Source organism: Podarcis raffonei, chromosome 8 (genome assembly GCF_027172205.1).
Source record: "Podarcis raffonei isolate rPodRaf1 chromosome 8, rPodRaf1.pri, whole genome shotgun sequence".
Classification (NCBI taxonomy): domain Eukaryota; kingdom Metazoa; phylum Chordata; class Lepidosauria; order Squamata; family Lacertidae; genus Podarcis; species Podarcis raffonei.
This window is the reverse complement of record NC_070609.1, coordinates 66,394,267-66,413,264: the sequence shown is the minus strand read 5'-3', so window position 1 is coordinate 66,413,264 and position 18,998 is coordinate 66,394,267. Positions and strand designations below refer to the sequence as shown.

General features: G+C 46.0%; 1 protein-coding gene across 2 annotated transcripts in view; it reads left to right on the top strand.

Annotated features, from left to right (window-relative positions):
• Positions 1-13,566, top strand: part of KAZN (kazrin, periplakin interacting protein) — a 218,898-nt gene extending 205,332 nt beyond the window's left edge. For both annotated transcript variants that reach the window (XM_053400526.1, XM_053400525.1), the window contains exons 4-8: positions 1,777-1,947; positions 4,305-4,494; positions 7,062-7,192; positions 10,504-10,554; positions 11,694-13,566. In XM_053400526.1, coding sequence (XP_053256501.1) covers positions 1,777-1,947; positions 4,305-4,494; positions 7,062-7,192; positions 10,504-10,554; positions 11,694-11,861 — 711 coding nt within the window. In that variant the 3' untranslated portion in view covers positions 11,862-13,566. The remainder of the gene's footprint in view (positions 1-1,776; positions 1,948-4,304; positions 4,495-7,061; positions 7,193-10,503; positions 10,555-11,693) is intronic.
• Positions 13,567-18,998: the final 5,432 nt, after the last annotated feature.

Sequence of the window (18,998 nt, the reverse complement as noted above, 5' to 3'; positions counted from 1 at the left end):
ATAACATAAAAACAGCAAATACATAAACAAACAAAAACAAAAACAAAACAAAAAACAAGTATCATTTCATATCTTAATTTCATATACCTTTCTTCCCCGACTTCCTCATGCCTCCCCTTTCTGTATTCCAGATTCTAATCAATTGTTCAGCAAATCTTCCCTTATTTTACTTTAAGTTTAGTTTAATCTTCCTTATTCTCCTTGTCTTAACCATTACTAATAGTAACCATTTACTTTCCAGTCCAACATCATTCTAACTTTCATTAATTTTGTAATGTTTCTTTAGATAGTCCTTGAACTTTTTCCATTCTTCTTCCGCTGCTTCTCTTCCCTGGTTTCGGATTCTGCTCGTCATTTCTGCCAAGCCCATGTAGTCCATCACCTTCATCTGCCATTCTTCCAGTGTGGGTAGATCCTGTGTCTTCCAGTACTTTGCAATGAGTATTCTAGCTGCTGTTGTAGCATACATAAAGAAAGTTATATCCGTCTTTAACACCCCTTGGCCGACAATGCCCAAGAGAAAGGCCTCTGGTTTCTTAGGGAAGGTATATTTAAATACCTTTTTAAGTTCATTATAGATCATTTCCCAGAATGCCTTAATCTTCGGGGACGTCCACCAAAGGTGAAAAAATGTACCTTCCTTTTCTTTACATTTCCAACATTTATTATCAGGCAAATGGTAAATCTTTGCAAGCTTGACTGGGGTTATGTACCACCTATAAATCATTTTCATAATATTTTCTCTTAAGGCATTACATGCCGTGAATTTCATCCCGGTAGTCCACAACTTTTCCCAATCAGCAAACAAAATATTATGACCAATGTCCTGAGCCCATTTAATCATAGCTGATTTAACCGTTTCATCTTGTGTATTCCATTTCAGCAGCAAATTGTACATTTTTGACAAATTCTTAGTACTGGATTCTAACAATTCAGTCTCCAATTTTAATTTTTCCACCTGGAAACCAATTTTACTGTCCAATTTAAACACTTCATTTATTTGGTGATAGTGCAACCAATCTCTCACCTTCCCTTTTAATTTCTCAAAACTCTGCAATCTCAGTTTGTCCCCTTCCTTTTCCAGAATTTCCCAATATCTTGGCCACTTCGACTCCATATTTAACTTTTTAACTGCCTTAGCTTCCATTGGCGACAGCCACCTTGGGGTTTTGTTTTCCAGCAAATCTTTATATCTGACCCAGACATTTAATAGTGCTTTTCTGACAATATGGTTTTTAAAACTTTTATGTGCTTTAACCTTGTCATACCACAAATATGCATGCCACCCAAAAATATTGTTAAAACCTTCCAAATCCAAAATGTCTGTATTTTCAAGAAGTAGCCAATCTTTTAGCCAGCAGAAAGCTGCCGCTTCATAGTACAGTTTAAAGTCTGGCAGGGCAAACCCCCCTCTTTCCTTTGAATCCGTTAATATCTTAAATTTAATTCTGGGCAGAACGAATTGAGTTCTTAACCCGAGGTACCACTATACTTTTTTTCCTCATCCATGGGGCAACTGATGGGTGCCATGCCTGTACTTTTTTGTGTCCCTGCCTCTTTTTTTGCTCTTGTTGATGTGGCTGCCGCTTGCCACGCCCCCTCCCACAGCCATTTTGCACCTTCCTCAACATGTTGAATGTGCCCACTGACTCCCCCCCCCCCAGGTTGATAAGGATGGGAAGGAGATCAGAGATGGGAGGAGGGTAGGAAAGCAGCTTAACAGCCACCCAGCCTCCCTGCTTTGCGTCCGTATTCTGACTCTCACCCCAACTGCAGGAAAGCGAAGATGCGGTCAAAGCTCTTGCGAAAGAGAAAGATCTGCTGGAGCGGGAGAAGTGGGAGTTACGCCGGCAAGCCAAAGATGCCACGGACCATGCCAGTGCTCTTCGGTCGCAGCTGGACCTGAAAGACAACCGAATGAAGGAACTGGAAGCTGAGCTAGCCATGGTGAGTGTCCCTGCGCCCGCAGGCCTTCAAGGTCTCTCCAGAGGGCTTTCCCCCAAAACTCCACATTTCTTGTTCCCAGCCAGACAACGTTGTCACCCTTCCCAGCTCCCATACTCCATGTGAGAAAGCACACGCTAGCTATTTGTCACACTCGGCATCCACCACGTTGGCAGTTTTCGTCAGGAGACGACACAGATCGGGGAAACCCAGCCAGATGGGTGGGGTATAAATAATAAATTATTATAAATTATTATTACCCTCTGCATAAACTTTGTGCCAGCAAATAAGGGTGAGTGCTCAGTCTGGAGCACTCTGGGTACTGTGTAGGGGCCATCTGCCCGTCTTCATTGAGTATCCATTCTGATTAGTTTACGGGGCAGTTATACAACACTGAGCATTCGTCTTGTACTCATCCCGATTCCCTTACGCCAGGCTTCCTCAACCTCGGCCCTCCAGATGTTTTTGGCCTACAACTCCCATGATCCCTAGCTAGCAGGACCAGTGGTCAGGGGTGATGGGAATTGTAGTCTCAAAACATTTGGAGGGCCGAGGTTGAGGGAGCCTGGCTTACACAGTGTTTGAATGTTTTCCTGTTACATACATTCCCTCTGCACTTTCCAATGCATTTTCTAACCATTTCTTTTTTTAAAGTGGCTTTCTTGTGCACGGGTGACAGAGCACTTCAGTCCACTTTAATTGTGCAAGCCTTAAAGTTCCACTTTGTGTTTGAGCACACACCACCGCCCTACAAATACTGATGGTTTGGGGGGGTGCCCAGTAATATTTGGTGCAAACAGTAGCTGGCACCCCAGACGCGAGAGAAGTCCATTGGGAGGGAAGGGTTTATGTGTTAGAGACCTCCAACGAAGGGCTTATCCACACTTTTTACCCCACTCTTTCCAGGTCTCTGCTTAAAAGCTCAATGTCTGAGCATATCATCATCGTTTGCCCTTGAGCTTTCCCTGTGAAAACCTGCTCTTTAGCGCTCACTTAGAGTATATGTCAATTCAAGTTTTCCGGGAGCTGTAGTTTGCTCTGATTGAGCTTTAAAGAATGAGATTTCACAGAGAAAGCTCTGGAGAAAAGGGGAGGAAAAGGTTGCTTGGACATGGAGCTTTAAAGTGTTGACCATGCCTGGAAAGAGCAGAGGAAAAGTAAGTGTCAATGAGCCCACTTTGCATTCACACAGTGGTTTATTCCATTTCCCCGATGTTTCCCTGTTAATTTATGCATTATATCAGAGCTTTTACATGGCATAAAAGCCACTTTCGGAAAACTAATGGAACATGGCGCATGCTTAGCATTCATTCCTGTGTTATTTAATTCCAGAAATAATCCATTTACAGTTCCCTTAACCCAGAAAATCACAGGAATAAGGGATGCAAGCATATACAGTTTTTTCCTGCCATTTTCATGGAGGAATTGGAGCAAGGCAGACAGAAAGAGTGAGGGAGAAGCAACAATGTCCAATGACATTTGTTGTTGTGTCACACCACACCTACTGGTGTGAATGAAATGTAGCACAACGTGCCGGTATATCGGTTCAACAGCCACAGTTTCATATCACAACAGGTACCGCAGTGCAAAAGGAATATTAAAAAACAGAACAGAAGCACTAGAATCACAGTCAGGAAAACTAACGCAGTATTGCCCACACCTGAGTGTACCCTCAGCTGTGCTCTGAGAAGCCCCACTGAAATGAATGAAACACCTAGGTTAGCGTCAGGGACTGGTTGGACACAGAGGAATGGTGGGAGGAACCAGCTGGGGAACCCCCAAGGGAAGAAGCTCAGAGCCAGGGGATTGGTGGTGGGCAGAAAGAGAAGACTAGGAAGAGGAGATGTCAGAAGCTGAAGAGGTAACAGGGCTTGGTGAGCAGGGAGAGTTTGTAGCAGAGAGAAGTCCAGGAACGGAAGCTGAAGCTGAAGCAGGTGAGGGAGGCAGGAAGCAGAGATGTATCAGGCTAGTGAAGAGTCACTGGTGTCTCCCCCTCCTGCTGGTCTCCCAGAACCAGGAGAGAGATGAAGAGGGCAGTGGAGAAGTTAGCTTCATGCAGGCACCATCTCAGATTGCTTAGGAAAAACCCTGAAGAGGAGAAGACTTAGGCAGCTGTGGGAAGGTGGGGACCTTCAGTCTCAGCAACTGCTTTGCGGGGACAAAATATGCCAAATATGAGTTGCTGTGCTCATTAGGCCTGACACTCCTGTGCTGATCCTGTTTTTGCTGACAAAGAGTTAACTCAACTTACTCCCTGTGATTTACTGCTGGCTCACTTCCCATGGACTGCAATGGGTTTACCCCTGAATTGGGGCTAAGCACTGACGGCAACCCTGTGTGTCTCCTGCTGCTTCTCTCAGGCAAAACAGTCCTTAGCAACGCTGACCAAGGATGTACCCAAGCGGCATTCTTTAGCCATGCCCGGGGAGACGGTGCTCAACGGAAATCAGGAATGGGTGATGCAGGCCGACCTCCCGCTGACGGCTGCCATCCGACAGAGCCAGCAGACGCTGTACCATGCCCACCCCCAGCACACGGTAGACCGTCAAGGTGAGTTTGCTGCCCTGTCTCTACCTGCGACCCACTCCACCACCACCACCACCCCTCCCCTTCCCGGCTCTCTTCTCAAAGGTGGCACAGGCGATACGATACAATATGATACGATACGATACGATAATCTTTATTGTCATTGTCCTATACAGAACAACAAAATTGAAAAAATCTACATCAGACATTCAAAAACCAACAAGCTTGCTATCCCAATTATCCCAGCCTGGGTAGCCCCCTAAAAACTCTGATACCCCATAACTGAATACAATATACTCACATAGAGACTACCTTACACTGCGTTTAAAACCAAAATCGCATTTGGATAGAAACTGTTTCTCAGGCGACTAGTCCTAGTCTTTATAATCCTGTACCTTCTTCCAGAAGGCAGAAGCTGAAAGAGATCATTTCCGGGGTGCGCACTATCCTGCGCTATCTCTGCAGCTTTCTTATGGCACCTGGAAGCATAGATTTGATCCAAGGTGGGAAGAGTGCACCCAATTATTCTCTCTGCAGTCTTTAAAACCATAGACAGCATTGTTTTTTCCCTGACCATGCAGCTCCCAAACCACACACACAAACCGTAAGTTAATACACTCTCAACGGTACAATGGTAAAATGCCATCAACAGGTCCTTTGAGAGATTATTTTTCCGGAGGATTCTCAGAAAATATAACCTCTGCTGTGCTCTCTTCCATACTTTCTCATTTCTCCAGCCCTGTGAGGTACTTATAGGTGTGGCAGGGAGGAGGAGAGAGGCTAAACCCCACTTCACCCAATGAGATTTGCAGCAGAGCAGGGATCTGAAGCTGGGTCCAGCAGGGGCGTGACCTCCTACGCCCATCTGGTTGAATTTTACATGGCACGCCCATAGGACTGGTGGTGCCATCCGGGAAGGACTTTGGCAGAGGTGACCAGGGCCCCACTCAGCAGAATGTGCAGGAGGGCCCCCAGCAAGGTTGGCTAGTCACATGTCAGGGAGTAGGCAGAGGAGGAGGTGGAATGGTGGAGACCGCCTCCCCATCTTGACCCTTCCAGAGAGGAGGAAGAGGGAGACAGTATTATAGATTTACAACAGGGGTTTGAGGGAGGTTACAGCTCAGAGGCAGATAAGGGGGAAAGTTGGGAAATAATGGGAGAGGAGGAGGGAGAGGCAGAAGTGGAGTGACAGCTGACTGGCACGCTGTCATTAGAAAGCATTCCAGACCCACCATCTTCTAAAAGTAGGAGAGGAAAGAGCTTGAAGATAGAGGGCACTTAGCAGCACCCGTCAAGGAGGTGATGATGATGAATGAGGAAGTGGGAGAGACGGAGGGGTGGAGATTCACTCAGGACAATAACATTATCCAAGAAGCTGGGTTCTATAGCAGAGGTCAGCAAACTTTTTCAGCAGGGGGCCGGTCCACCGTCCCTCAGACCTTGTGGGGGCTGGACTATATTTTTTAAAAAAGAAAATGAACGAATTCCTATGCCCAAGTATAAGCCAGAGATACATTTTAAATAAAAGCACACATTCTACTCATGTAAAAACATGCTAATTCCTGGACCATCTGTGGGCAGGATTTAGAAGGCGACTGGGCCAGATCCGGGGCCCCGGCCTTAGTTTGCCTACCCATGTTCTATAGCCTCTCTCTGTAAAGACTGAAATAAAAAAGGACTGTAAGAACCTTTTCCTTGTCTTTATACCTTCCTGGGCAACCAGCAGGGAGCCGCTGACAGCATCCTGACATCACATTTGGAAAGCAATGAAATAAGACATACTATCATCTGAGCAAGGGAGGGGAAGGGCGTGTGAACATTAAGTACAGAGTCAAATATTACTTAACTGCACCACTGTATAGGCTCCCCCTTTAAAGAGCACCATGCAAATGTCCACCCACTATATAAAGCACAGCTCAGGAGTAGGGTATTTTGCTTTGCATGCAGAAGGTTCCATGGCATCTTGAGGTAGGGATGGGAGAGAACCCTAGAGAACTGCAGTATAGACCACTCCCTAGAGTCAAATCAAGACAAGCATTTCAAATACTGGAAGGGCAGAGAGACCTCAAGGCCCTTTATTGGCAGACCCCATCATTACTGGGCAGGGAATCATTTGGCTAAGATTGGGGGGTGTCAGGAAATGGGCCTTGTGGTTTCCAGTAAGGGTCCCTCTAGCATTCTCACCATCGTTCAGTTTATTAGGTTGAATTCCCTGCTGCCTGTGCCACTGGGGTCACCTGTCAAACTGTAATCCAGATGCCCCACATCTGTATGCCCTTCCAGAAGTTGCTGGAATGCAGACCCCATCCTCCCTGACCATTAGCCAGGCTGGTTGTGGCTGACGGAAGTCAAACTCCCAACATTCAGAAAGCCACAGGTCCCACATCCCTGCAACCAAGTTGGAGCTATCCAAGGTCCTGAAATGCCAAGCCTGCTTGAGGATTTCACCTGTGCAGAAAACCCGTCCTGGAAGGCAGGTGATCCCATAGAGCCAATTCAGTGCCTTGAGCTTCCTTGAGCCCCAAGGAAGCTTCCGCCCGCAGCAAGTATGGCGGAGACTCACCTGCCCCTCTCCGATGCTTGCCTTTCAGCGGTCCGCGTGAGCCCGTGTCATTCCCGACAGCCTTCCATCATCTCTGATGCGTCGGCAGCAGAAGGCGACCGGTCGTCCACGCCGAGCGACATCAACTCCCCGCGGCACCGAACGCACTCCCTCTGCAATGTAAGGCGCCTCTGCAGGTCATTGGATGTTCCTAACACTGTTCTAACACTCTTGCCTTGTTCGCTTGTGCCCGAGCCGACTCCTGTGGTCGGATGCTTTGCTGCTGCTGCTGCTGCTGCTGCTTTTTAATGATGGCTATGTTCTCCTTCCACCAGTCAGAGACTGTATGGCCCTGAATTCCAGATCTTGGGGATCCCATGTGGGGGAAAGCTGCCATTGCACTCAGATCCTTTGTGCAGGCTTCCCTTTGGTGCCTCTGATTGGTCACTGTGAGAGCAAAATGGACTAAATAGGTCTTTGGTCTCACTCAGGTGCTCCCTTCGTATTTTGGTGCATACAATAAATAAATTAATAAGGGCAAATGCAATCTGCAATGGAATATTGAAGTATATCCCTTTCCCATAAGACAAATGTTCCTGTTCAGGGCTCCAGTCTCCTTGGAACAAGGAGTTACGAGTTATATGGGTCAGGGTTGAGGGAGAGCATATCTAACATTTTCCTTTGCTGTGCTCAAGTTTGGGGGCTGGCTGTTGGGGAGGGAGCAGATTTTGGAGGGCGGGAAATGCATCCCCTTTCGTCTTTCCTTCCTCCTGAAACAACCCTTTGCATTTCAGGAATGAGTTCATGTCCCCAGCATGCAACCCTCTAGACTATAGCCCTCCCTGTTTGAGGGTTTAGCAGACCAGTTAAATCCTCTTTCTTCCCTTCCCACCTCAACATTTCGTATGTCCCAGAAGTTTACAGGTTCAGGTCAGGCCGTTTCAAGGTTCCTTTATGTTTCATTTTCTTTTTTGAACATAAAACGTACCTAAGGAATTCTCTGAGCGTATAGAAAACCACTGCCTTATGTTTGGGGTGAGCCCTTTTCACTTACACCCGTGTAGGCACACAACCACCCCGTTTTGGTTTTTTGAAGGAATTGTCGTGGCAATGTTGGTTGTAAAACTTTTAGTTGTAAACTTCCTCAGGGGTCTAAGTTCATCGAAAGACAGTGTGCTTTTATTTATTTATTTTAAATGGCTCCTCCCAAAAAGAGATAAAAGGGTGGCACCCTTTTGGTAATGATCCCACCCAATGTTCACTTAGGGTCCTCACCCCTTGCCCTATCCTATTGCCCAAGATGTCTCTCCATCCACTCACAGAAGCTGTCATTTTCCCTGCAGATGAAAACGTACAAGGTGACCTCATTGTTGAATGTTGCACATCACAGTCAAAAATGAAGGCTGTATTGACTCCAGGGTTAGTCCTACTCAGAGCAGACTCATTGAAAATGATGGGCGTAACTAACTTAGGCCAATTCATTTCAGTGGGTCTACTCTGAGTAGGACTTAATTGGACACAGCCCGTAACATCTCCAGATGGTAGGGAGGTCATTACAACATTTTTTCCCCTTTCTTTTTTTTTATTGGTTTTCACATATTACTTTACAATACAGATGTACCAAAGCCAACACCATTTCCTCCCCATCCCCCCATACATTTACATTTCTATTCCTCAATCCATCATATTATTCTTTTCTCCTTCCTCCCACCTCCCTCCGCCCCCACTCGATTTCCTCCACATTATACAATTTACAGTAATCTTTGCATTCTACAACCTTCTCAAATCATCTATATATTCTTACTATCTTTCCTTACTAATTTTTCTTCCATCCAGTACTTCACATTTTAATCTAGGCATATTAGCATATCTTTTTTGAGCAATATTTTGCCATATATTCATCAAAACGTTTCCACTCCTTTTTTAATTTTTGATTCGAATAAGAAGTCCGTCGAATTACAACATTTATTGACCTGTTGATAAGACTGCTAAGTGGTTATCGAGGGGGAAATGATGAACCCACCACCCAATGAAATATTGCTATTAAGGATCTGGAATATAGTTTATATGACTGCCTTTGTTGCCCTCCTCTGAACCCATTGATGGGTCTTCCCCTATGGATCTCCTGCCTGCCATCTAGTTGTGCCCTGACACTGAATCTCATTTGTGCTTTTGTTTTCCATTTGACCACATTCCAGCTTTCAGGGACGAGAGGTACACAAAGGTGGTTGGTTCCCTTTGGGAATGAGACAGGGAGACTCACAGTAGGTGCCAGAGCCAAAGACAGACAGAGCCAGCTAATTCTAGAACTTCCTATTAGCTCTGGCTGGCTGTGTGTGTTTTAACGGAATGACAATATTTTGACATGAACCATCTGCTTACTACCATCTGCCCCACTAGACTTTCTTACCCTTCCCGAATGAGTTCTCAGAGGAATTTAGATCTTTGTGGAACCACCTGGTGATGCCAAGGTGATGGTAGTGGTGTCTGGCGCCCCTTGGGTCTGGTGGGACAGAAAACCCAACAGCAGGTGAAGCCAATAAGAGGCTGAACCAGCTATTTCTAGTTTTGTCCCCATCTTCTACAAAGCAACATTGAGACTAAAGGGGAGGAGGCAGACGTGCATCGTTGCCCCACTAGATTGCTCTTGCGTAAGAAAACAGGCAAGTGAGGGCTAGCTAGAGATGGACTGAAGTTAGTGGGGCAGTGCCTCATTTGCCCATTCTCTGTGAAGGTACAGAATAAGCCGATCTTACCCCAGGGAAGAAGCCTGTGTTGAAAGGATTGTGGAACTCCTTTGAGAGCCAACCACTGCCATTCCATCATCATTTTTATTCCTCAGCCAGCCAGTGGGCTTTTCACAGCAAAGTACAACATATCTCGAATGTCAAGGTAGGAGCTGGTCAGCAATAACTCACAAGGTGTCAATGAAGTTAACTCCTTATTCAAAGAAACAAAAACAGCTCAGGCCTGGTGAGCACAGCAACTCTTCCCAGTAGGTCTTGCCTCAATGAGGTAGTTGCGAGGACTGAAGGACCCCACCTTCCCACAACTCCCTAAGTTTCCTGCCCAAGTCACCTTGTCTGTCTCTGCTCCACCCTCTTCATACCTCTGTGGGTTCTGGGCAACCAGCAGGGAGGGGAGCTGGTCGCAGCAGGAGGGGGAGACCCCCTGGCTTCTTCAGCAGCCTTTTTCATCTCTGTCTCTTGTCTCCTCTCCTCTCCAGCCTCTGCTTCTGATTCTGATTCTAAACTGTTCCCTGCCACAGCCTCTTCCTGCCCACTAAAGCCTGTTCCCTGCTCAGTAAATCCTGTTCTAACACCACCTTCTCCCAGTCTGCTACCTCTTCTCCACCACCAGTCCTCTGCATCCAGCCAGTCCATTGGGGGAAGGTGCCAGGCACGCTTCGGCAATGGGCATTGAGCATGCCCAGGCTCCGGGCTATAATGTTCTGCTCTGTGCCAAACTGACATTTCTCTTTCTTCCGGCAGGGAGATAGTCCTGGACCAGTACAGAAAAACTTGCACAACCCAATTGTCCAGGTAAGTACCAGGTCATCCTGCGTGGCCAGACATGTGTTAAACCTATTGAAAGGGACTTTTCTAGGATGTACTATAAGAGTGGGAGGAGATCCAAGGGCATTAAACTCAGAGCAGGTGGGTTGCTAGGAGGCTTTACCCACCCAAGTAAGTCCTACTCAGAGTAGACCCATTGAAATTAATGAGGAAATGTCCATTAATTAAGCTGTGTCCATTGATTTCATCGGGTATACTATAAAGTTGGATACAACCCACATTGTTTACAGGGAACCCAGGTGCATCAATCTTCTTAATTTGTAGAGGGTCCGATCCGTAAACAATATACTGAACAATGTATCTGCTACTGTCAACCTCAAGGTGCGATGGGAAGGTTCTAGACTGAAGCTCCTTTCCTTATCACCTATCCATCAGTGTCAGGGGTAGTAGAGGAAATCAGTTCTCGTCTCACTTAGAGTCAAACTTGCATAAGTTGTAGTTCCTGAAACAATGTATGGACCAAAGCAAGGCCATCCTTAGAAATTCATATTTCTTGGCAGTTCTTCAGCCAAGTAGTGAGTACATAAATGCATTTGCCAGGGTCAAATGTGCATGAAAATGCATATAGTGCTGAAAATAGCATTTTTAAAAGGATTTTTTTATTGCAACAATGTGTGTGCATTAGGCAAATGTGTATATCAGAAGAAATTCTCATTAAACTTGCGATGAATTTTCATTAGGATACTTGGGGGGGGGGGATTCACTAAGCAACTTAGAAATGGAGAAGCAAATGTAAGAGTAGGAAAATAAGAAACCCAAATAAACAGAGTTGCCCATCTCTGACTGGCAAGCTTGCTTTCTGCTGCCCCGGAGGGTGCGACCCAAACCAATAGATTTCAAATTACAAGAAAGGTGATTCCAGCTAAACATTAGGAAGACCTTTCCGACAGTTGGAGCTGTTTGACAGTTAAACGATCTCTTTCAGGAGATGGTAGCCTCTCCTTCACTGGAGGTTTGGAGAGGTTGGATGGTCCTCTGCCAGAGATTCTTTAGCAAGGATTCTGGCATTGCAGGGGGTTGGACTGGATGACCCTTGGCTGTCCCTTTCAGCGCTACGATTCTGTGACGCTTTCCATGAAAAAACCTGCCGTCTCCTTCCTCCTCAGTCTCTAGAGGACCTCGAAGACCAAAAACGGAAAAAGAAGAAAGAGAAAATGGGCTTCGGATCCATCTCCCGCGTCTTTGCCAGAGGGAAGCAACGGAAATCGCTCGACCCCGGGCTCTTCGATGGTACCGCCCCCGATTACTATATCGAGGAGGACGCCGACTGGTGACGGCCTGCCTCTCCCGCTCCCGCTTCTGGTGTGCGTGCGTGTGTGGGAGTGTCTGTGTGCGCAAGCAAAAAAAAGCCTCTAACCGAACCCAGCGGATCGTGAGCCCGTGGCCTCTAATGTAACCCGCTGTACATAAACCCCCAGCGATCCCCTGTGTGAACCCCCTGCCCCGCCCCCATTAACTGTTGTCTATGGAGCGATGCCAGTCGTGTTGTGTGACCTTCCCTGGTTCTGTTCTGGGGTGTGCTTTCTTTTTTATTTGTTTTGTTTCTCCCTGCCCCCCGCCTCCTCCGACCCTGCTTTCCCCGCATTTCTTTTTTACTCTTCTTTTTCCTCTTCGTCCCCCCCTCCCCCTTTTTTTTACGAAACTTGAAAAACTTGAAGGACTGCTGTGTATCTGTAAATAACAACGACGACGAGGAATATTGTGCACTGTGTGCTTGTAAATGTCTCCTGTCCCCCAAAAAGCTGTTCTCTCCCCCCTCCCCCCTTTTTTATTGCATCCCACCCTGAGATGACGTCTGCGTCTCGTGTGTTTTTGCCAAGATGGCTGCCGAAAGGGAGAATTGGTGTGTCCTGTTCTCGTGGGGCGGACGCGCTATCTCATGGCGAGCCAGCAGTTCAGAAGTGTGTTTGCAGCAGGGATGGGCAACAGCCTTGTCTTATGGGCAAGAGATCCAGCCACCAAGTCAAGCTTGTTGGGCTAGACTGGAGAGGAAGACCACTCTGTTGCATGAAAGCTTTCCCCCCAAAATCCAAATGGCAGGTGTGGGACCCCCAGTCTGGATTGAGACCTTGGTGTGGAATAGCTTTTTGCTCTCCTTGCAGTCCTGCTCCAATGCAAGTAGGAGATGCCAGACACTGATTTGGATTGGGTCCACAGCAAGCAGGTGGGGGTGATGAATTGAATCCCAAACCCCTCCCACCAGGGTTCTGGTCCAGCCTGCAGACACCACCTCCCATTCTTGTAATGGTTGGATATGTGGATGGCGTCCCCTCTGCTTTGATCACTTTTGAAACCTCCTACTGAATTTAAGCCAAGGGGTTGTATCCCTACTCAGAGGAGACCTGTTGAGATTAAGGGACCTAACAGAGTCATGTCCATTAATTTCCATGGTCTGCTTTGAGTAGGTGTTATACTGAATGCCATCCCTAAGGTAAAGGGAATTTCTGTGCTGCCATATGGAGTTCCCTAAGACTGGAGAAGTTGGCCATCCCTGCTCTTGCACAATCGTATCGCCAGAGAAATCTCACCGTGAGGCAAGGAGTCCCTGTCGGCAATAGGTTGCCTCCTCTTATAAATATGTCGCTCTTGAGGTGGTGAAACCAGGGCTGTACCTATAGGAAGAGAGGCTGTGAGGACCAGCCACACTTTCAGAATACTGGAGGACGCGTCCCAGTGCTATTTTTCTAGAAAAAGAGGTGCCGGAGCTCACCATGAAATTCTCCAATGGCGCAATGGCACCCACCTGAGAGTTGCTGGAGCTGAGCTCCAGTGAGCTCCGGCTGAAAACAAGACCCTGCCATTTCCTAAATGTGCAGTGTTAGTTTTAAAAATGTACGTTTCTAGTCCTTTTAGTTGTGAAGATATCAGGAAAACCAGGAAGAGGAGGTGCTATCCTGTCACTCACTGCAGACATTGCTGCCTTCCATTGAAAGCAAAGAGATGGTAAAGGTAAAGGTACCCCTGACCATTAGGTCCAGTCATGGCCGACTCTGGGGTTGCAGCGCTCATCTTGCTTTATTGGCCAAGGGAGCCAGCGTACAGCTTCCAGGTCATGTGGCCATCATAACTAAGCCGCTTCTGGCGAACCAGAGCAGCGCACGGAAACGCCATTTACCTTTCCGCCTATTTATCTACTTGCACTTTGACGTGCTTTCGAACTGCTAGGTTGGCAGGAGCAGGGACCGAGCAACGGGAGCTCACCCTGTCGCGGGGATTTCAGCCAACAAATCTTAAGTGGAGAGGGGGAAAGAGAGAGAGAGAGAATTAAGGCTGCCATCTTGTTCCTGGGAATATTTCCTGTTGAACTCAGTGGGGCTTACTTCTAAGTAAACTATGCTGTATCTGTTTGTTTTCTAAAATGGACTGTGATTAAATAGCAGGTATCCCCAACCTGTGGCCCTCCAGATGTTTGGGGACTACAACTCCCATGATACCTAGCTAACAGGACAAGTGGACAGGGATGATGGGAATTGTAGTCCTAAACATCTGGAGGGTCAAAGGTTGGGGGTGCCTGACATAGACATATCTGTAGGATTGAGGGAGAAAATCAGTCTCATTCACATTTAAAGACAGACTTCTCTAATTCACAATTCCTGAAACAGTAGGGAACCTAAGCCCAGCCGCTTTGCAAAATTCACACTTGTCTGAATTTTGCAATGTGGCTCTCTGGCCAAATAATGTATACAAAAATGCACTAACCAGGGTAAAATGTGCATTGAAAGGCATAGGTTGGTGACAATAGCATACAAAAATGCTTTCTATTAGGGGAAATGGCTTGTAAACATGTGTACATTAGGCACAATAGAATTAAAAATGCATATATTGAAGGGGGGTTATTTAAAAAATCACAAACTGGTATAGAAATATAGAGGACTGAATTTAAGATTGGAAAAATTAGAAACTGAAATTAGAAACCCTAATTAGCAGAATATGTAGGCATTTCTGGTTGTTCTGGACTAATCTCACGCATCTGCTTAGGTCCACCACAACTACTACAAAATGCTTGGGTGAAAGCTCTGGGTTATATCCAGCTAAGTTCTCCTCAGGGTTGACCCATTCAAATTCATGGCCTTAAGCTGGCAATGTTCATTAATTTCAGTGGGTCTACTCTAAGGCGGACATAGTTGGATACCCCACACTGTGTCCTTTCCTTTTTATCTGTAACTGAAAACCACCACACAGAGGTGCATTTGTAGGAGGAAGTAACAAGCAAAATGGTTCTAAAGACGGACAGCATCACTGTGAGCTTTTTCTGCGAGCGATTGTGCAAAGATACCCTCTGGGCCTTTCCAGACATGATCCTTCAGCCCACAATGGGCTTCTGAGCCAGACTTGTGGCAAACGAAACATTTATGCTGCAGTTCATAAGTGACCACATTCTTACTTGTGGTCAGAGTGCAAAGGGGAGTGGGCTTTGGGTGCAAAGCCACCCCCAATTCCAAAAATAAAAGACCCCAAACCCCAGTAAGATGACCTCTTCCAGGCCAGAATACCTGGAAATCATATGGATGTAAAGTGCTCGCTCTTGCTTATCTTCCTAATTTTTCTATTTTGTTTTTTAATGCATACTCATCTGGAATAATTCCTTAACCCTCTTTTTTCTCCCTATATTGTTTTAGTTTTTAATTTATTTGCACAATACAGAAGATGTATTCTAACTAAATTATTACATAAATATTGGAATTTATATTTTTCCACGTTGGGTGGGGGTTTTGGACGGGTGCTGTTTCTACTTCCCTGCTCTCTGGGAGTTGAATTTGCAGAGCTGAAGTATGATGGATTTGATGCCAAGAGAACAAATGTTAGTTTTCCCCATTTCCCTTCTCCCTGCCTCCATCCACCCCCCTTCTCTCCCTGACTCTCTGCCGGAACACCCAACCAAAATGCCAAATGTGCATTTCTGTCAGTTCAGGTCACTTTCTGGTTAACTCACATCAGCTGCTGCCGCTGCTCAGAGCGGCACAGTGATGCGATATTATTACTTATTTCCCTAGATAGTTTTTCATGGATTGTGAGTGACTGAAGTTCAGGCCTTGCAAGAACATCCAAAGCTGCTTTGAACTCTGTCTCAACCCCTCACTTGACATTGTCATTTGTCCCCATCCCACAGGCAAGATCAGGGATTTCACACACTGATGTTCTGAATGTGCATTCAGATCAGAAATGAGTGAACCATAATTCAGCCACAAAATGGCCAACGTCTTCCTTGGATTTGAAATGTCAAGGAGACTTCAGCGAGAAAAGGCAAGTGAAAAAAGTTGCTTCTGTAGGACCAAGGTATGGAAGCAAGCAATGGCCCGTTGTCTAAGGTGATATTTTATGTCAACAAAAACCTATCGCTGCTTCACACAGTTGAAAACACTGGCTTGGCCCATTGACACAACTACTGGGAATGTAGTTTGGGTTTCTTCTCTCCACCCACCAACTCAGTTTCCACCAACAAGAGGAAACGCAAGCAAGGTGAAGAAGCGTAGGCCCGGGGATCTGGAGCTGCCTTGGTCCTGAGACAAGGCCAGGACCCTGATCAAGGGCAGAGATGCTGTGCAGAGTTCTGTAGCTGGCATTCAGGACCACGGATAGCAACCCTGCAGCAGAGACAGGGAGATCATGTTGTCTCAGCACTGGCCTGAAGCAACTGCCAGGGCTTTGTAGTCTGAACTGAAAAGTTATGGGGAAAGCCAAACCCTTGGAGCGCTGCTGATGGCCAGTTAAAGGACTAGTGCTCTTCAAGACAACTGCTGGCTTCTTAGCAGTGGGGTTTGGCATTTCGAGTACTCCTTTAGGGAAAGTCACCTGGGTATTCTTGAGCCTCCAAGGAATCTGACCACTACTGATTAGAATCCTGTGGGAAAAGTACCTCCTTGGGTTTCAGGGACTGGTGTGTGGACTGCGTTGCCAGCAGATATACTCAGGAAGGATTAGGGACCCACCTCCTCCTCAGAGTTACTATTTCTTGATGACTTTACATCCAAGGACTGCTGGTCCAGAAACCATGGCACTTCTGAACGTGATCGTATTTCCTTGGTCAATTGATCATTAGCCCTTCCAGATCCTCTGGCAGAATTGGGAGAACTCTGGACCAAATTTTGTAATCCTGCAGTTGAGACAGAAGGAGCCATTTGTCTCATTTTCCTAGGGGCAACGGGCAGTAAATGCAGTTCAAAGTAAGCAAGTGTAAGGTTGGGACGAAAAACCCTAAATTTCACATATCTGCTCGTAGGGTCTGAACTGGGAGTGACTGACCAGGGACGAGACCTTGGAGTCTTAGTAGATAGCCAGATGAAGGTATTGACCCAGTGTGCGGCAGCTGCAAAAAAAGTGAATTCCATGTGACGGATCATTAGGAAAGGAATCGAAAACAAAACTGTCCATATCATGATGCCTTTAGATAAATCTATGGTGAAGCCACACTTGAAATACTCTGTGCATCTCACCTCAAAACAAATATTTTACAGCTGGAAAGCTTTCACAAAAGGGCAAACAAAACAGATCAAGGGTTATAACATTGGGGGGGGTTAGTTTAAGGAAAGGATGACCAAGAAGTGACAGGATAGAAGTGTGCATGATACAGGGAAAGTGGATAGAGAAAGTTTCCCCCCGCTATCTCATAACACTGGAACTTTTGGGCATCCGGGGAAGCCAAGTGCTGGAATATTCAGGGCAGCCAAAGAAAGCACTTCTTCAGATAGCTCAAAGATAAACTATGGAACTCACTACCACCAGAGGCAATGATGGTCAACAATTTGGATGGCTTTTTAAAAAAAAGGATTAGACAGATTCATGGAGGGTCAGCTTCTTCGTAGCTTCCAGCCATAGTGGCTCTGCTCCCAACTCCCAGAAGCAGTGTGTCTCAGCTCATTGCTGAGAACCACAGGCTCAACTCCTGCTTGCTGGTCATTCCACAACCAGCTGATTGTCCATTGGCAATAGCACAGGACCGGACTTTCTTGACAACAGCAGTCACTTTCTGGGTTGCTCCCTCTTTGCATAAAGCACAAGGCAGAGATTGTGAAGATCTTCAGGTGCCTCTTTAAAGCATGTGTCATTACTCAGGTTTTCCAGGACTCTCTCTCTTACATTTTGGGGGGCTGCATCTTATGCGAGTCCAGGCCAGACTGAATGTATTAAAATTAATGGGCATGGCTAACTTAGGTCCATTCATTTCATTGGGTTTACTCCAAGTAAAACCTAGTTTGATATAGCCCTTGCTTTTTGTTCAGGGCTCAGTTTTATTTATGATACACAGTTGTGTTTTTATCCCAGTTTTTATGTAATTTTGTTGAATGTTTGCATTTTTATTGCTGAACTCTTATTTTTGCAAACTGCTTAGGGACTATTATTTTTTTTACTGTGTTGAGCAGTATATATTTTTTAAATTAATAATGAAAACAAACCATGGTTTTAGTTCTTCGCTTGCCAACAACAAACAAACCATAGTGAAACTTCTGAACTGGGCTCACACCTAGTGCTAATAACTATTGGTTATTAAGCCATGGTTTAGTGTTAAATGAGAAGCAGAGTTTGTTTGGTGTGTGTTTTCCCCTGGCGTTTTTTCAAGGGCACCCAAGTTTCTTCACCTTATTTACTTCTACAGTACCAATGAGCATCTGGTGGAGGAGCTATAGCTCAGTGGTACGGCATCTGCTTTGCAAACTGAAAGTCCCCAGTTCAGTCCTTGGCATCTGCAAGTAGGGCTAAGAGACACCCATGGCTGAAAGCCTGGAGAGCCACTTCCAGCCAGTATAAAGAGTAGTAAGAAATATGGCCTAGTGGTATAAGACAGCTTCCAACATCCCTGTGTGCACTGATAAATCACTGCCCAAAAAGTGATGCAGATGTGATCGCGTACATGATTGCATAAGGTGTTTTGTGCAGTGTTTTAGTGATGGGCACATGTGCTCTGGCATGTTGCTTGAACACCACACAAATAGAACTAGATACCCCTATACAAACAATTGTATCAAATTTGCTTTTTGGCAGAGATTTGTCAGTCCACAGGTGTGCACATGTACATCATTGAAACCACACACGCACAGGTCTCAACACCCACACAAAAGATCTCGACACAAGCACGAGAATGCAATTACCCCTTTTTTGCAGGGTTTATCAAAGCATCAGCTGCAAATTTGCAATGAGGAGGATAGGATTCAAACAAACTGACAGCTAAACATGCCTAGCACTGTGGAAAATTTAGAAATAAGAAACAGGGTTCCAAACACACTCGTTCCGTTTCAGTAACAAGATGAGAAAACTAACTTCCCTGCTTTTTGGCCTCTGCAGCAGCTGCTGCACTATTGGTGCTAAACAACCATTTCTTTGCAGGCATAAAAACAGGAATGGAGAAAGTGCAAAGGAAGATCTGCGGACCCTGAAATAGCAGTAGTTCATCAGCATGGTGCCCATTTAAGGGT